This window comes from Prunus persica, chromosome G6, assembly GCF_000346465.2.
Source record: "Prunus persica cultivar Lovell chromosome G6, Prunus_persica_NCBIv2, whole genome shotgun sequence".
NCBI classification, from domain to species: Eukaryota; Viridiplantae; Streptophyta; class Magnoliopsida; order Rosales; family Rosaceae; genus Prunus; species Prunus persica.
In genome coordinates, this window is record NC_034014.1 from 24756606 (window position 1) to 24772806 (window position 16201).

The following is a 16201-nucleotide window of genomic DNA, read 5'->3' on the forward strand; positions in this document are numbered from 1 at the left end:
ATAATGGTGTAAGTTTGTGTTAGCTTATGTGAGACCCCAATTTAAGGTTTGCACAGGGCGTTTAAAATCTCAAGACCGGCCCTGATTTGCCCTCTCAATAAGAAAGGTGCTCGAAAACAAAAAAAATAGTAGCCACATAAAAATGAAAGATAAAAATAAAAATGATAAAACTCAGTAAGCGTGGAGGATTGGTATCTTAGTCGGAATGTCGTAAAGCAAACTGACTGCCCATTTCCATGCAATCCCACTATGATATGAATTTCACTGTTTTCTCACGAGGCTGATTGAACTCAAGAAGCCTCCAACTTTTTAGTGGGCTATTCATTGTAGATATTGAGAATGAAAGGGGGAATCACATCGCAATAAATTGGAAAGAATAGAGTATTTAATTGTAAAAATTGAGAGGATAAGGAAGAACATACCTTCTGAGTGAAACCACAGGATACCAAACTGAAATTGACCCTATATTATATAACATGATCACTTCTTTACCTAGAGGAGAAACACTATTAACCAGGTGAAGGGTCTCTTCCTTTCAATGTAGGGATGGATTTTTATTTATTTTTGGGTCAATAATGTACTTTTTTAATTGTAAGATTTTTTTCCTTTTTATTTATTTTGTCTTAGGTTTTTTGATTTTATATTTCATTGGGGGTTGGGTACAAAAGGTTTAATTCTTTTAAGATATTAACATTACAAATCAGGTGTCTCCAGTGGAGCCTAATGGGTATGTTTACAAAGATTAGGGGGGAAAACAATGAATGGCAAAATCAGCCAACCCTTTTATGAATGTATTTTCTATTTGCAGTTTTTAAATTTATTTTCCCCCTAATGAAGTTCTTTCAGACCAAAAACAAAGAGGTCTGATTGACTTGCAAATGCGTCAACGTTATGAAGCTATATTCAGATGTCAATTTGCATGCATGTTACACATGTTTTGCAACGTGTGGCTTACATAATAAACTTTTAAGATTTTGATTTTTCTTCTCAAATATATTGCAAAACATGTGGTTTACACAAACGCGCTTACACAACAAAATTTAATAACGTGGGTCCCCATATGCCCAATTATTTGGAAGGACCCATGATATACTGGAGCCGCTCTTGGCTAGTTGCTCCATTTCCATGCCGTAGAAAGAAAGCAGCTCCAGCTCCAACTCCTTGTTGAGCAATAATCTCAGAGGATAAAACAAGTATCCTAAACAAGCTTCAGTTATGGGGAGGTCTGATGAAGAGCCATCTGACTCTCAAAAGTAAGTTGTTTTAACTCTAAAATAATCAAATGCAATTGAGCATCTATCTCTGTTTGTCTCGCAATGAACATTAATATATATATATATATATATATATATATATATATCTGCATGAATAATTATTGTTCAGGAGGGCAGAAAAAAGGATCAAACAGGTTGCATCTTGGAAACCTACCATGAAATCGGATACGATATTTGTAATATTCTATATTTTATCTGTGTTTCTGGATCCTTTGTTACTCTACAGTCTTATCCTCAACGACGATAGGAAGTGTGTCGTAGTGGACACAAAATTGAAAAAAATAGCTATTGTTTTGCGATCATTGGCAGATCTCTCCTACATGGGGCGCATTATTCGTGATATGCTTGGTACTCGTTGTATTCGTGATATGCTTGGTACTCGTTGTATTCGTCGTATGTTTGGTATTCCTTATGTAAGACGAGAAGAAGTTTGGAGCATGACAATGGGAATTTTAGCTGCTCTTCCTGTTCCGCAAGTAAGAAACCCATTTCCTAATTATGTATAATTTAATAAGGCTTTCCTCTCCTCCTAATAATAATATCTATAAGTTGAGCTTGAGACTAGAAACTAATTGATTGGTTTTGTTACTTGTGTTATAATTCTTTTTATTTTTTAATGACTAAGGCTCTCACATTGCAATGTACATGTGTGCAGATGGCAATTTTAGTTTTCTTTCCAACGCTCAGGGCCTCCAGGGCTGTGAACAGAATGAGGATTATGAATTCACTTATTCTGTTGCAGTACGTGCCACGAATTTATCCAATATACAGACACTGCAAAGATCTTAACAAGAATAAACTCGACAATTGTATTTCTGATCAAATAGAGCGTAAAACATGGGTCCCAGGGCTTCTCAATTTCATCCTATATATCCTTGCTAGTTATGTAAGTTTCTAATTAATGTCAATTTAAAATTTAGATAATTTTTTTTCTTCATTATTGTCCGGGTTAGATTGAATTTTGATTTCAGTTCTTTGATTAGATACTTTTTAAAATAAAAAAAAAATATAGACGCGAATACAAAAGTGTAAGTACATTAATTAGCTATAAATATGAATTTAAATGTACTTATAATTTTGTACCTATATAAAATATATAATATATATACCTAATTAAATTACTAAAATCAAAATTCAAAGTGGAAGAGAAAATGAAATCCAAAATGGACGGAGGGTTTCATTTTTCCCCTATTTTTTCATGAGCCATAAAATATTTTCAATAGCATGAACATAACAAACATGGAAGAAATAAAAAAAAAAAAAAAAAATTTTTCATTCCCAAATCAATTTTCATGCGAACACCCAATCTTAGTGCATATGCATAGTTCTGTGATATTTTCTTGAATTTTCTCAAAGTAAACTAAAGTGCTTCTTGATCTTTTAGGTATTCGGAACATTTTGGTATTTCTTTTCTATTCAACGACAGGTAGAATGTTGGGGGCATGCTTGCCAAAGTGGAAATGGATGTGAGTTCCGTATTTTTGATTGTGATGATGATGTTACACTCAGAAATGTGACGCTTCTAAATGATTTATGCCCCATAAATCCATCAAATGCAAAAGTATTCGATTTCGGTATATATCTTGATGCTCTCCAGTCTGGCATGTTGGGGTCAACAGATTTTCCGCGAAAGGTCTTGCAGTGTTTCTCCTGGGGCGTACGAAATCTAAGGTTTGGCCTACGACAAATTCCGCTTGCATATTGCACATTTTACAATCAGTAACTAAAACAATTTTACAATAAAAAATACACTTGGTTGAAAGTAAACATGTAAGTAATAGCAAAAATGATGTGAGGGTTCAATTTTAGAAGAGTTCCAAGTTTGAATCTCATGTATGTATGGAATCCTCTTTCATGTTTTCCCTCATCTTTCCCCCTCTGGTGGACTTTTTAACTCATTAAATCAAGATCTAACATTATAATATTATTACTTTATTACAAGATTTTTATTAGGACTTTTCTAGAGTTTACAATAATCATCTCTTAAAGCTTGACTTTGTTAAAGTTAGCGAACTTTCTTGAGTTTTCTAATTTTTTCTAGATTTTTCTATATATTCTTCAAGTGTGTATTAAATTTAACATATTTATATATAGCTTGCTCCTCTAATTGATTTTGCAGTTCTTTTGGTTCGAACCTCAGGACCAGTATGAATGCATGGGAAACCCTCTTTGTGGTTTCTATTTGTATAAGTGGCCTGCTACTGTTTATATATCTCCTTGGACATTTACAGGTCGGTGCTTTATGTAAAAATATATTCTTCTTAATCTAAAGGCTCTTCCTTATATCACTTTTCTTGTTTTGAGTAGTTTCTATATATGTAAAAGGGTCATGTTGAAAACCTATATATATCTATTATATAACGCCCATGTATAATGCATAGAAACTTGAGAAGTGAACTAGTTTTTGTTGAATAGACATTTATGCAGGCGACTAACAAGGAATATTGGATTCGGCGGAAGATGTGGAAGATAGATTCAGACATAATACGAATGTCAGATGAATATGGCCTCTCTAACAATACAGAGGATATCCATAAAATAGTACGAAGACAACTTCGACGAGAGGAAGATCTTGATGTGGAGAATATATTCTCTATTCTTCCCTTCTACGTTCAGAATATTATCAAGCGCCATCTCTTATTGCCTAAACTAAAGAAAGTATGTTCCCATGTCTACCAAAAAAGTATTGAAACATCAACACCACCTTTCTAAGTAGACTAAAAGATGAAGGACTATATTAACTGATCTGAGAGTTTCGAGTCGAGGACTTAATAATCAAAATTTTAAAAAAAAGTTTAAAAACCCCTTGTAATATACAAACTTAATTATGGTTACAAGCAACAGTTTCACACTAGTGTGAGAATGGAGAAGTATAAGTTATCATTAGCTCAAATAGAAAAGAAGAAGAGGACGTACAAGTTTTTCTCACACATCTTGTCTGCTAGCTTTGTATCGATCTCCTAATGTTTCTCAATTACATGTATGTACTTAATCTCAGGTGCCAACGCTTCAAGGTATAGACGAAAACGTGTTGGCTGACATATTCTTGGATCATCTTGAGCAAGTAATCTATGATGGAGGCAACTATATTATTCGAGAAGGGGAGCCACTTGATATGATGATCTTCATCTCACGGGGCAGTGTTCTTACCTACAACACTAGTAGTACTGGCCATGTTGGAGGAGGAAGTGGCTTGTCAAACACTATAGGTCGGCTTACTGGGGGTGATTTCTATGGACAAGAACTTATAAGTTGGGCAACGACATCAACCTCCTTTTCCGACTTGCCCATCTCCAGCAAAACCCTCAAGTCTCTTGAAAAAGTTGAAGTCTTTGCCATAAGAGCTTCTGTTTTACTGCATATTGTCTCTAAACACAAGGAGTATTTCAAGACAGAGACACAGCATCCCCACCCAACGGATAGCAATCTTATTGAGATAAATGAACATGGCAATCTTAAGTTATTACATATGCAATATTGTGCAAGGTCAGGTACCCACTTGTTAGCTAGCTACCTATAAGGCCTTCGTTAATTATCTATAACCAGGATTTTGTGAAACCAGTTATACAAAGTTTTTACATTATTATTGTTTGCATAATTATGAGTATCCTTAATCCTAGATTTTAGAGGCTATTAGGACGGGCACGGCCCTCCGATTCTATAATTCTTACATGTAGCTAGCACACATGTATTTTCGACAGAAAATAATTATAGCGTCGGTTCATCTTACGTGTAGCTTCACTAGCTTGAGGCTTGCATATGAAAAATTCGATTCAATGTATCGGTCCCTCTAATTGGTTGCATAACGAATAGTAATTGTAAACAGAACATTGCGGCAAGCTTACCAACTCATTTCATATGAATTTTCCTTTTTGTCACGCCCAAAAAACAAGTTTGTAACAGCGTTGCGTACCTTAAGATATGAGTGGCCCTGAGGATGTGCAAGTGGTGTCACCGCACAAGGCCCCTGATTTTTAAGTGTTCTGAATTTTTTTTACGTTTATATTATATATATATATATATACACGCTTAAGCGTGCATGATAATAATAGAAGCGTGTATGTGGTTGAGATGGAATTCACCGCCTTGATTTCAAGTTAGGTTCGAGTCTGTATTGTTTAATTCAGTTATTGTATTTTTACATTTCTACTCTTCTTTTAATTGTTAACAGCAGGAAAAAAAGAAAAGAAAAAGAAAAAGAGGTATTTAGTTATATATCCATTTTTAGCACTAGTGATATAGATAAATTCTACACCATTTAATTTCTATAAAAAAAACCCAAAAAAGGACATTTCATATAGGTTTTTTTATAAATATAGTTTGGGGCTTATATTGGGCATAATAATGAAACTCAAAAAAAAAAAAAAAAATTGTATAGTATCTCTATCAAATGTTTTATAATTTGGGGCCTTCGCTTGCAATGTAGCGATCATTTTGAAACAGCTCAAGGATGTGTGCGTATGGTAATTGTTATGATTGTCTTCTGTACGCCTTACTTAATCAAAACCAATTGTAAATACTGCATCCCCTAATTATAAACCCAATTTAGTGCTTGAAACTTGTAAATCAAGAGATAATTGTAGATACATGATTTCGAGATCTCTGTTCTCACCACTATACAAATCTCATATCACTCTAGTTAAGGCTTATGAGCCGTATTTTCGATCACAATAAATCGTACATGTTACATGTAGATGGTTGTAGATACCAAGCCATAACATTTTCTTCTCTAAACATAATGCTACCTTATGAAACATGAAGCATGCGATGAGTTTTATATACATTAATGGTTAAGAGTTATTACGCGTATTACACTTCAATCATGTTTGGTGACTGTGATTAAATTGGATTATGAGGTAGAATTGAATTGCATTAGATTGAAAATGATAATACAAATCCAATAATATGTTTAGTACTCCGCAATAGACTCTCTAAACCACATCTTTAGACAAAGTTTATGGAGAAATTGGAAAATACAACTCCAACCATGCTCCCTATCCATCTCCTAAAATAGGGAGACTTTTAGGAGCTCCTAAATCTGAGAAGAAAGATAGGACTCCTAGTGACTTTCTATAATTTAATGATGCTTTGTTTTATGTATTTTTAAACTTTTAATTAATGCTAATTATTTTTTAATAGAAATGAACCAATTATATTGAATTAAAAATAATTATTGTATTTATGACTCTCTATTTAAGGAGTACGATTGAAGTACAAATTTTATAAAAAGCTCTTAAAATAACTTTTTAGTATTTCTAACTAAATTGTAACGAAAAATTAAGAAGCATGATTACTGATGCTATAGCATAATTAATAGTTTGGATTAATTGAGATGCTACCTTATTCTATAAACAATGCGGCCGATTTTTGCAGGGAAAAAAGAAAAAGAAAAAAAATGTTGTTATCTTGTTCAAGATTGGGAATTGGTGTTCCAAGTGTCCAGTTGACTCCGTGAGCACTGAGCCTGTGAGCCAATTGATGGCGGGGTCAATGCCAAATCCTAGGCTTCGCAGCCTGCTATGGTGGAGACGGTGGGCCAAAAAGGACTGGGCAATCGCAGCCGTCGGATTTACCGTTGTTGCCTTCGCTCTCACTCTCCTCTCCAACTCTTGGCGCGATGAACCAGACTCCGATATCACCCGCCCATTTCATCCCATCACCGCCTCCGATTTGGTCGAATTAACATTGTTGCAAAACGCTAAAGCTAGAGGCGCCCGTACTCAATCTCATCCCCTCAACTTGCCACCTAAATTTCGATTCTTTGTCTGTGTTTTCAGCGCCTAATTCATTTCTGGTTTAAATTCATGTGTTGCAGTATGTTTAGATGGAAGTGCGCCTGGCTACCATTTCAAAAAGGGCTTTGGATCTGGAGCTAACAATTGGCTGCTTCACATTGAGGTCTTAATTCAAATTTTATGCTTTTTGGCATGTCTACAATATGATAGTTTAATTCAATTTCAGTGCATTTACATATTCTAGTTGATACGTTTGTTAAGAAAGCAAAGCTGGGTAACGGGTTTTGGGTGAAAATTGAAATGCAGGGTGGAGGTTGGTGCAATACAATGGAATCTTGTTCATGGCGTAAAGGGACCTCATTAGGATCTTCCAAATACATGGACCATAAAGTTCCCTTTTCTGGGATTTTAAGTTCCCACCCATCAGAAAATCCTGGTACTTCAATTTGTCTCAGCTGCTATCTTATCACCATATGCTTCATTTTGTAATATTAACTCAGTGTTAGTTGTTAACGAGCTGATTGATGAATTTCAATTCCATTTTTGGAGCATTGTGTAGAGTTCTTTAACTGGAACAAAGTCAAAATCCGGTACTGTGATGGCGCATCCTTAGCTGGCCACCCAGAAAATGACCTGAAGGTAAATTTATGTTTGAAGATTTTCTGTCCTGTTTCGGAACCGGTTATAATAATTTTATTAATGGAAGAATATTGTCTTTGAGGAATTATATGAAGAAAGTTGCTCGTTGGTTCTAACATCGTCTGTTCCTCCATTTCCTAGAATGGATCAGCACTTTTCTTTAGGGGCCAGCTCATCTGGGAAGCAGTTATGGATGAACTCTTGTCAGTTGGCTTGTCAAAAGCCAAACAGGTATATCTGTAAACTTACAGATCTTAAACATCAATAAAATTTTATGCATGCACATGGTTTGATGGTTATGAGTTACGACTACACAAGTTGTGGTTTGGCTAATTCTACAAGGATATGATTGGTCCACAATTTGTAATAAACTTCTGCAGAAAAAAAACTTTGTTTCCTGCACTGCATGAACATCTTTTTAATGCCTCACATAAATTCTATTTTCCAGCATCCAAATTTTATTAGATTGGTCCATATCTGTTAATATTTATGAGTGACAATCTAACAGGCCCTTCTTTCGGGATGCTCTGCTGGTGGGTTGGCGACTCTTATACATTGTGATGACTTTCGACGCCTTTTGCCTACGGATGCAACTGTCAAATGTCTTGCTGATGCAGGTTTTTTTCTTGATGAGTATGTTTATGTGTACTAGTGCCTTCTGTACCAACATTTTTTTAGCTAATGTGTTCAGTATGGAGTCTTTTCTAGGATCATACTTCTTACATGTACTCTTCAAGGACAATGTTTCCTATCAAAATGGAATACGTATCATACTGTTCCCTTTTCTAAAAGATTTTAAATTCTTCCTATCAAGCTACAGTAGGAATATTGAAAAGTCTTGCATGCTTTTAGTAACTAGTTTCTGTACATGGATTTTGTTTTTCCCTTTGTTTTGCCTAAGGCATCCTATGTGCTCTAGATAGTGCATAAAAAGGAGGGGGGGAGATTTTTTAGCCACTCTTTGTTTCCTACTTTTCAGGAAAGATGTTCTCCAACATCGGACCATGAGAGCTTTCTATCATGATGTTGTCCTCCTTCAGGTTATACTATGATCTTTACTGGTACCAGTTTATGTAATCTTTAGCTAAGTGATACCCAATTTTTTTTTTCGTGTATAAATTTTAAGTGCTACCAAATGGTGATACTGTAAAGTTTGCGAGGCCCAGCATATGATTATGGGATGTAAAAACTAGTCAATGTGCATTTTAATTTTTAATAGGTGCATCTGCTAGTTCTTATTTGAGAGTCTGACACATCATATTTGAGACATGATTTCATCCATCTTCAGTTTATCTATATTACCTATATGAAAATAAAATGTTTTGTCATGCAAGGCTGTATGAATCATTAAACAGACTAAGGTCTAGCTGAAAGCTGTAGGTTTTGCCCATTAATCATTATTGGTGTCTCTAGCTTATTTTTGGGTCATTCTGCCAGGGTTTAGCAAAAAGTTTGCACCAGGATTGTGTTACAAGAATGGAACCCTCTAAGGTAGGTTTTCTTTTCCTTTTCCTTTTCTGTTTATGGTACCACTGACATAATTTGAGAGGTTTCTTCTTATTTCCTGTTATTTGTTGTGAATTTTTATGACAGTGTCTCTTTCCTGAAGAAATTATTAAAAACATTAACACCCCAGTGTTCCTAGTCAACCCAGCTTACGATTTTTGGCAGGTAGTTTTCCTCAGAATCCAAGCTTCATTTTCTTGTCATCAGAATTGATTCCACATTCGTTTTCTCATTTCCTAATTGGATATCATTAGATACAACATATCTTGATACCTGAAGCATCAGATCCACATGGCTATTGGCAAAAGTGCAAATTGAACATTTACAATTGCAATCCTAGCCAGCTTGAAATACTACAAGGTAATTGGATATGCATCTTGTGACCCAATATGTATTTCCTGACAGTCTAGGAAAGTCACATGCACCTAATGCTTGCTGCCTGCAAGTTGTGATCAACAAGAAGTTTGGTTCTTCTCATCATGCCACATTGAAACTATCCTATAAAATTATTACACTATGGTAATTGTTCTATAAAAAATCTCACTGGGACAATCTGGTCATAGATTTTGTGGACCATAAACCAGCATCTTATACAGTTGCAAGTTGCAAACAGTGGGCATTACTAATGTCATATTATTCGGTTATCTTTTACCAAGGAAATATCTTGTGGGACTTACTAGTGTCCCCAAACCCTTTCAACAGACAAAAATTATCACATCGGTTCATCTTACGTGCACTTTAAGCTTCACTAGCTTGAGGCTTCTCGGGAGATGAAAAACATGATTTAATGTATCGGCCCCTGTAATTGGTTGTAGAACGAATACTAATTGTAAACAGAATATTGTGGCAATTAACTTATGAAATTATTTCACAGGGTTCCGCGGTTCGATGCTGAAGGCACTGAATGAATTCCGAAAAAATAAGGAGGGAGGAATGTTTATAAATTCATGTTTTATTCATTGCCAGACGTGGATAACTGAGACATGGCATTCACCAAGTTCTCCACGAATAAACAATAAGGTGAGGAAAGTTTTATGATCTTATTTGAATGTGGAGATAAGATGAAGGTTTCTTGTTAACTAGAATAATAATTCCGAAAGTATTAGATAGAGAGAGAAATCCTCAGTGATCACTCTCTCTCCCTCTCCCTCCCTTGCTTGTTTTGCTCACTCCCACTGTGGTTAGTGTTCAGTGTATAGTTCATAAATCTGTTCATAAGCTTAATGTGCATGCTTCATAGTTGAATGTGATTATGATATGCACATATCTGAGTTCTATTCAGCGATTTTAGCGCCAGCAATATAGCACTCAAAAAATTGGATGTTTACAGGGCAGCTATAGTTTATTCCATCTGTAAGATAAATCACGTTATGCATCTATCTGTCATGTGGTTTTTCAAAATGTGTATATGCTTTATACTTGTAAATGTTGCTTTCATTTATTTTAGGCGTTCACAGTAGCAACTGAAAGCCTAAGATACCACAAGTTTGGCATTATGGCATCGCATCTTTTATAAAATAAAAAAATTGTTTTCTGTCATTTTTTGGAACTGAACTTGTTATCTGACTGATTTGAACTTTGATAGACAATTGCAGAGTCTGTGGGCAATTGGTACTTTAGTCGGAATGTCGTAAAGCAAATCGACTGCCCATTTCCATGCAATCCCACCTGCTATCATATGAATTTCACTGTTTTCTCACGAGGTTGATTGAACTTAGAATGCCTCCAACGTTTTAGTGTGTTATTCCTTGTAGACACTGAGAATGAAGATGTGTAGAAGAAGAAAAAAAAACAGTTTTATATTACATAGCATGATCACTTCTTTACCTAGGGGAGAAACACATTCTGTAATTTTCTTTTTTAAAATCTTGGAGTCCATATTAACCAGTTCAAAGGCCTTTTCCTTTCAATGTAGGGATCGATATGAAACAGCTTTGTGATGTAATTAAGTGCGCCGTGGATGTCTTTTGTACCTTGATTTCCATATTTTTTGGTTTCCTTGATTTCCATATGAGAGAGAGAGAGAGAGAGAGAGAGAGAGAGAGAGAGAGAGAGAGAGAGAGAGAGTGGTGGACTGGCAGTTGTGGCTAAGAGAAAGAGAGGGTGCTTTGCGATGCCAAGCCTCTGCATTTAGCATCGGTGCATTTACACGTTTTTTGTTTTTTGTTTATTTTGGGTGTGTGTGTGTGGAGAAAAAGCGATAGTATTTATTGATAAAATAGAACAAATACAAAGCATCCTTTTTCATGAACCAAACAGGCCTACGTTTGTCAATGAATAACTAATAATATACACAATGCAAAGTCATAACAAGAAGTACAATTGAAAGCGCACGTACATTTCACATCCATGATCTATGCTTGTAACAGTCACATCTGATCATATATTGGACACTTCAAAACTTACCTGCAAGATTCAATATTATATATATTGAATACCATTTTGTCCCTGTATTTAACAGAAAAGTTAACAAAATTAACGGCAAGATTATTTGTCCTAACGAAACTGAAGTTGAAGGACCACGGAAACCATTTTGAAAATTAAGGTACTCAAATGCAAATCGGGTCTAAATTCAGGGACTAATAAAACGATTAACCCTATATATATAGTCTCCCTCTATTGAGGGATCCCTCAAATAAATTTATTAGAATGACACCCTTTAGGGTCACCTATGATTTTTTTTTTCAACGATCCAAACCATCTATTTTTTAAGTCTACATTCATGGATCATCGTTGCAAAAAATTAGACAAATTGAAAACTGTTTCGACATCCAATTGTGTCCGACAAAATCAACGAACACGGTGCTTCAAGAAAGTACTAAAATTTCAATAATTCAATTGAGTGGTCAAATGATATCGGATTCAAGTGATTTTTTGTAGAGATGATCTTTGAATGAGTATCTACAAAATAGACAGTTTGAATTAGTGAAATACAATACAGAGTGCGCCCTATAAAGGTGTTCCTCAAATAAGCTTATTTAAGGAATTCCTCAATAAAAACTCTCTCTCTATATATAAGAAAGGGAGAGAGTGAGCCGAGTAAGTTTTCTGATCAAGAACTAATTGCTATATTGTTGCAAGTCCCTTCAGTGGAAAGCATATTGTTTTTCATATTCTTATGAATTTTCTCTAAGTCAAACCGTTTTTGTTGTTGTTGTTTTTCATGTTCTTCTTGGTTCTTTTAGGTATGTGGAGCATTTTGGTATTTCTTTTCTATTGAACAACAGATAGAGTGTTGGAGATATGCTTGCCTCATATAAATGGAATGCAGGTTTAGTATTTTTGATTGTGATCATAGCATGCACAGAAATGTCTCACATGTAAATGATCATTTATGCGAACCAATATTCGAGTTTGGAATATATGTTGCTCTCCAGTCTGGTATGTTGGGGTCAACAGATTTTCCGCAAAAGTTATTGCAATGTCTCTCCTCGGGCGTACGAAATCTAAAAGCATCTCCAGGGCAGGGCCTTTAACCCTGGCAGGAGGCCCCTTTTGAAGGGTTTGGATCTCCAGCACGCAACCAACAGCCCAGGCAAGGCCTGGGTCTCACCAGCCCGAGCAAGCCCAAGGGCAGATATTGCCTGGGCTTCAGCTCGAGGGCGTTGACGTCAACGAGAAAAAAAAATTTTCAAAAAATACCAAAATATTATGGATGTTTTCCCTATAAATACATAACAATTTTATTCACTTTCCCTATAAATACATAACGAGCTTATATTTTGTTGCATATTCTTTTTTTTTTTCCTTACCCTTGCCCTAGCCTTTTGGGATGGAACCAAAAAAGGCAAGGCTGGCACTATTCACATGAATAATAGCAACCCTTGCCTTGCCTTTGCCTTAGCCTTAGCCTTTTGGGGTGGACATGCTCTAAGGTTGCCTACGAAAAATTTCGCTTGCATATTGCACATTTTACAATAAGTAACCAAAACAATTTTACAATCAATTACACAATATAGTAGCCAAAAATATTTGATGGATCGATTTCCCATTCTCTATTAATTAGCTCTTGTGATAGTGGTACTTCTCTGTCCAATGTTAGAAGAGTTTCCAAGTTCTTCCGTCCCCTCCCTCAATAATAAATTAAAAATATTTATATATAAAAAATAACCGTCCTCCTTTGCAACCTAAAGCAGGACTGAATTATCTTCAGTGTTTTCCCTCTTCGTTAAGCTTTTAAGAGAATCCTTCATTTTCCTCAATCAGCTCATGATATACAAATAAGTTGTTTATCTTTTTCAAATCAAACATAAGTGGGTTAAGAAAAAAGTATTTTTCAAGTTCATATATCATTTATCGATTATTTATAAGCGCATATATAACACATGAAAACCCTACAAATTACCTTCATCGTTAGCCAAACTTTTAGTATTGATGTTAAGTGCCAATGTGACATTTGTATGACCCTTATTTTTTAAAATTATGTGTACTCCACATAAGCAATAAATTAATAAAACAAATCAAAGAATAAAATAAATATAAAAATTCATAAAGCCAAAAGGAGGAAAAAAAATAAAAATAAAAGATAACATCCATACAAAAATAAAAGACTTAAACTAGTACTTACCGTCCTTTTCTGGATATTGTTGTATTTATATATTGCTCGATTGATTTTGCAGTTCTTTTGCTTCGAACCTCAAGCCCAGCAGTAGTGCGTGGGAAACCCTCTTTGTGGTTTTTATTTCTTTAAGTGGCCTGGTACTGTTTTTATATCTCCTTGGACATTTGCAGGTTGGTGTTTATGTTAAATATTTCTTAAGCTTAAAGTTCCTCCTTCCCCATTTCCATATATCTTTGTTCTTGTTTTGAGTACGTAGTTTCTATGTAAAAAGGCCTTGAGGATTTAATCAAGTACTAAACCTACTTCTTGTTGAATAGACATTTATGCAGGAGACAAACAGGGAATATTGGATTCTGATGAAGATGTGGAACATAAATTCAGTCATAATATCAATGTCAAATGAATATCGCCTCTCTAATGCGTACTTGGATATCTGGAAAATAGTACGAAGACAACTTCGACGAGATGAAGATCTTGCTGTGGAGAATATATTCTCTATCCCTTTGAAGTTCAAGACATTATCAAGCGCCATCTCTTCTTGGCTAAACTAAAGACAATATGTTTCTTTGTACCAAAAAAAGTACTGAAAAAATCAACACCACCTCTCTCTCTCTCAATAAATTATCGTCCACATTAGTAAAACGATTTTGTAGCTTATGGGATATTGTATCGATGTCTTTATTTATCTTACATACATGTACTTCATCTTAGGTGCCAATGCTTCAAGATATAGACCAAAAAGTGTTGGATGCAATCTTGCGGCATCTTGAGCCAGTAAACTACATTAGGAGCAGCTATATTATTCTAGAGGGGGATGATCTTCGTCACACGGGGCAATCCACTTACCTACAACACTAATACTGGCCATGGCGGAGGAGATAGTGGCTTGTCAAACACTATAGGCTGTCTTGCCGGTAGTGATGTCTATGGAGAAGAAGTTATAACTTGGGCGCCCACATCAACCTCCTTTTTCGACTTGCCCATCTCCACCAAAACTCTCAAGTCCCACAATAAAGTTGAAGTCTTCACTATCATGGCCTCCGATTTGCAGCTTATTGTCTCTGAATTCTCTCAGTTTTTTCCGCACAGAACTTCCCCACCCAACTGATAGTACTCTTGCCTGAGATACCCGATGGCAACTTGTAGGTTACATGTGCAATGGGTGACCGCCGTAGGTACCACTTGCTAGGCCTTTGTTAATTATCTTTAACCAGATTTTTAAGTGAAACCAGTTATTATTGTTTGCATAATTAAGTTGAGTAGTCTGATCCTTAATTTTAGGCTATATTTGGTAACTGGGATTTGATTGAATTAGGAAGTATGATTGGATTGCATTAGATTGGATGATAAATATCCTTCATTAGAGTGCTCCGGATTTGTGTCGTGGCTCCCGGGTCTTAGGTCTTGGGTCTAAGATCAAGGGGTTTGGAATAGTGTGATTATATATTCCACCTTCTTGGTAGACTAAATTATCCTACAAAAATGCACATATCTATTTTTATCATATCTACATTCATTTTTAACACCAAAATGACATTGGATTAAACTAATCCAATACTACTACTACCTCACCTACCCACCAAATGAGGCCTGAAGGTTTATTATTAGAGCACTTTCACCTTTATGGGAAAGGGCAAGGCAAGAGCTGTCGCTATTCATGTGAATAGTGGCAATCTTTGTCATTTTGTTTCCACTCCTATGGGCTAGGGTAAGAGCAATTACTATTCACATGAGATATGAGAAGATGAATTTGTATAGAGTTTTTAACTCAAACAGCAGTTCGGGCTGAACTTACCCTTGGGCTTACCCAAGTGGCTGGGGCCCACTGTTTGGCCGAGCTGGAACTCTTAAGCTGGAGCTATCTTTGGTTGCTTGGGCCACCTCTTACCAGGCTTCCCTCAGCAGTGGAAGTACTCTTTGGACAGACACGGTCCTCCGACAGTTGTAGAAATTTATCCTTTGTTTATGTCATACACTCAATTTTATTTTCTTTCTATTTCCTTAGCCTAAGGCCCACGACGGACACAATAAGGCTCCGATTAGCAAATGAAAGCCACATCAAGGCCGACACTTAATAACAAGTAGCCACCATCAAGGCCCAAAAACACAAGACAAAACCCAAAAATTGCTAAGCTTTACAACTTTTCTTATTGAGAAATGCTATAATATACTAAATTCACACATGCAAAACACGAAAATTAGGATACGAACCCAAGACTTTGTCTAGGAAAACAATTGCTTTAAACCACTATACTAGTGGGTTTCTTGCAGCTTTACAAAGTTTTAATCGTCAAAAACTGACCTGGTAAATAAGCAATTCAGTTTATTTAACACAATAAAGTTTTAATTACATTGCCGACTCCAAAAAGGAATTAATTTAAGTCAATTAAGTGATTGTCAACTAAAATAAGGGAAATGTTTGGAGCGTTTTCTGATTGAAATGAAAGTTTTGAGCTGACTTTCAACTTTCAAGCACTTAGTATGTG

The 16201-nt window shown here is 35.6% G+C and overlaps 2 protein-coding genes across 3 annotated transcripts; both read left to right on the forward strand.

Moving 5' to 3' along the window:
- LOC109949543 (cyclic nucleotide-gated ion channel 1-like) lies at window positions 1140–5001 on the forward strand. Of its 2 annotated transcripts, XM_020565408.1 has the most exons (8): window positions 1140–1253; window positions 1584–1750; window positions 1930–2160; window positions 2659–2945; window positions 3394–3505; window positions 3690–3932; window positions 4273–4866; window positions 4904–5001. In XM_020565408.1, the coding sequence occupies exons 1-7, from the start codon at window positions 1229–1231 to the stop codon at window positions 4792–4794; spliced, it is 1587 nt and encodes a 528-aa protein (XP_020420997.1). In that variant the 5' UTR covers window positions 1140–1228; the 3' UTR covers window positions 4795–4866; window positions 4904–5001. The 2 variants fall into 2 exon arrangements, with proteins under 2 accessions (XP_020420997.1, XP_020420996.1); XM_020565407.1 differs by lacking the exon at window positions 1140–1253 and having other exon boundaries at window positions 1339–1750; window positions 4273–5001.
- On the forward strand, window positions 6615–11126 carry LOC18773445 (pectin acetylesterase 5). Its single transcript, XM_020567344.1, has 12 exons — window positions 6615–6990; window positions 7090–7172; window positions 7316–7445; window positions 7569–7648; window positions 7790–7879; window positions 8157–8281; window positions 8628–8688; window positions 9086–9139; window positions 9242–9319; window positions 9409–9514; window positions 10029–10174; window positions 10740–11126. The coding sequence occupies exons 1-12, from the start codon at window positions 6753–6755 to the stop codon at window positions 10860–10862; spliced, it is 1314 nt and encodes a 437-aa protein (XP_020422933.1). The 5' UTR covers window positions 6615–6752; the 3' UTR covers window positions 10863–11126.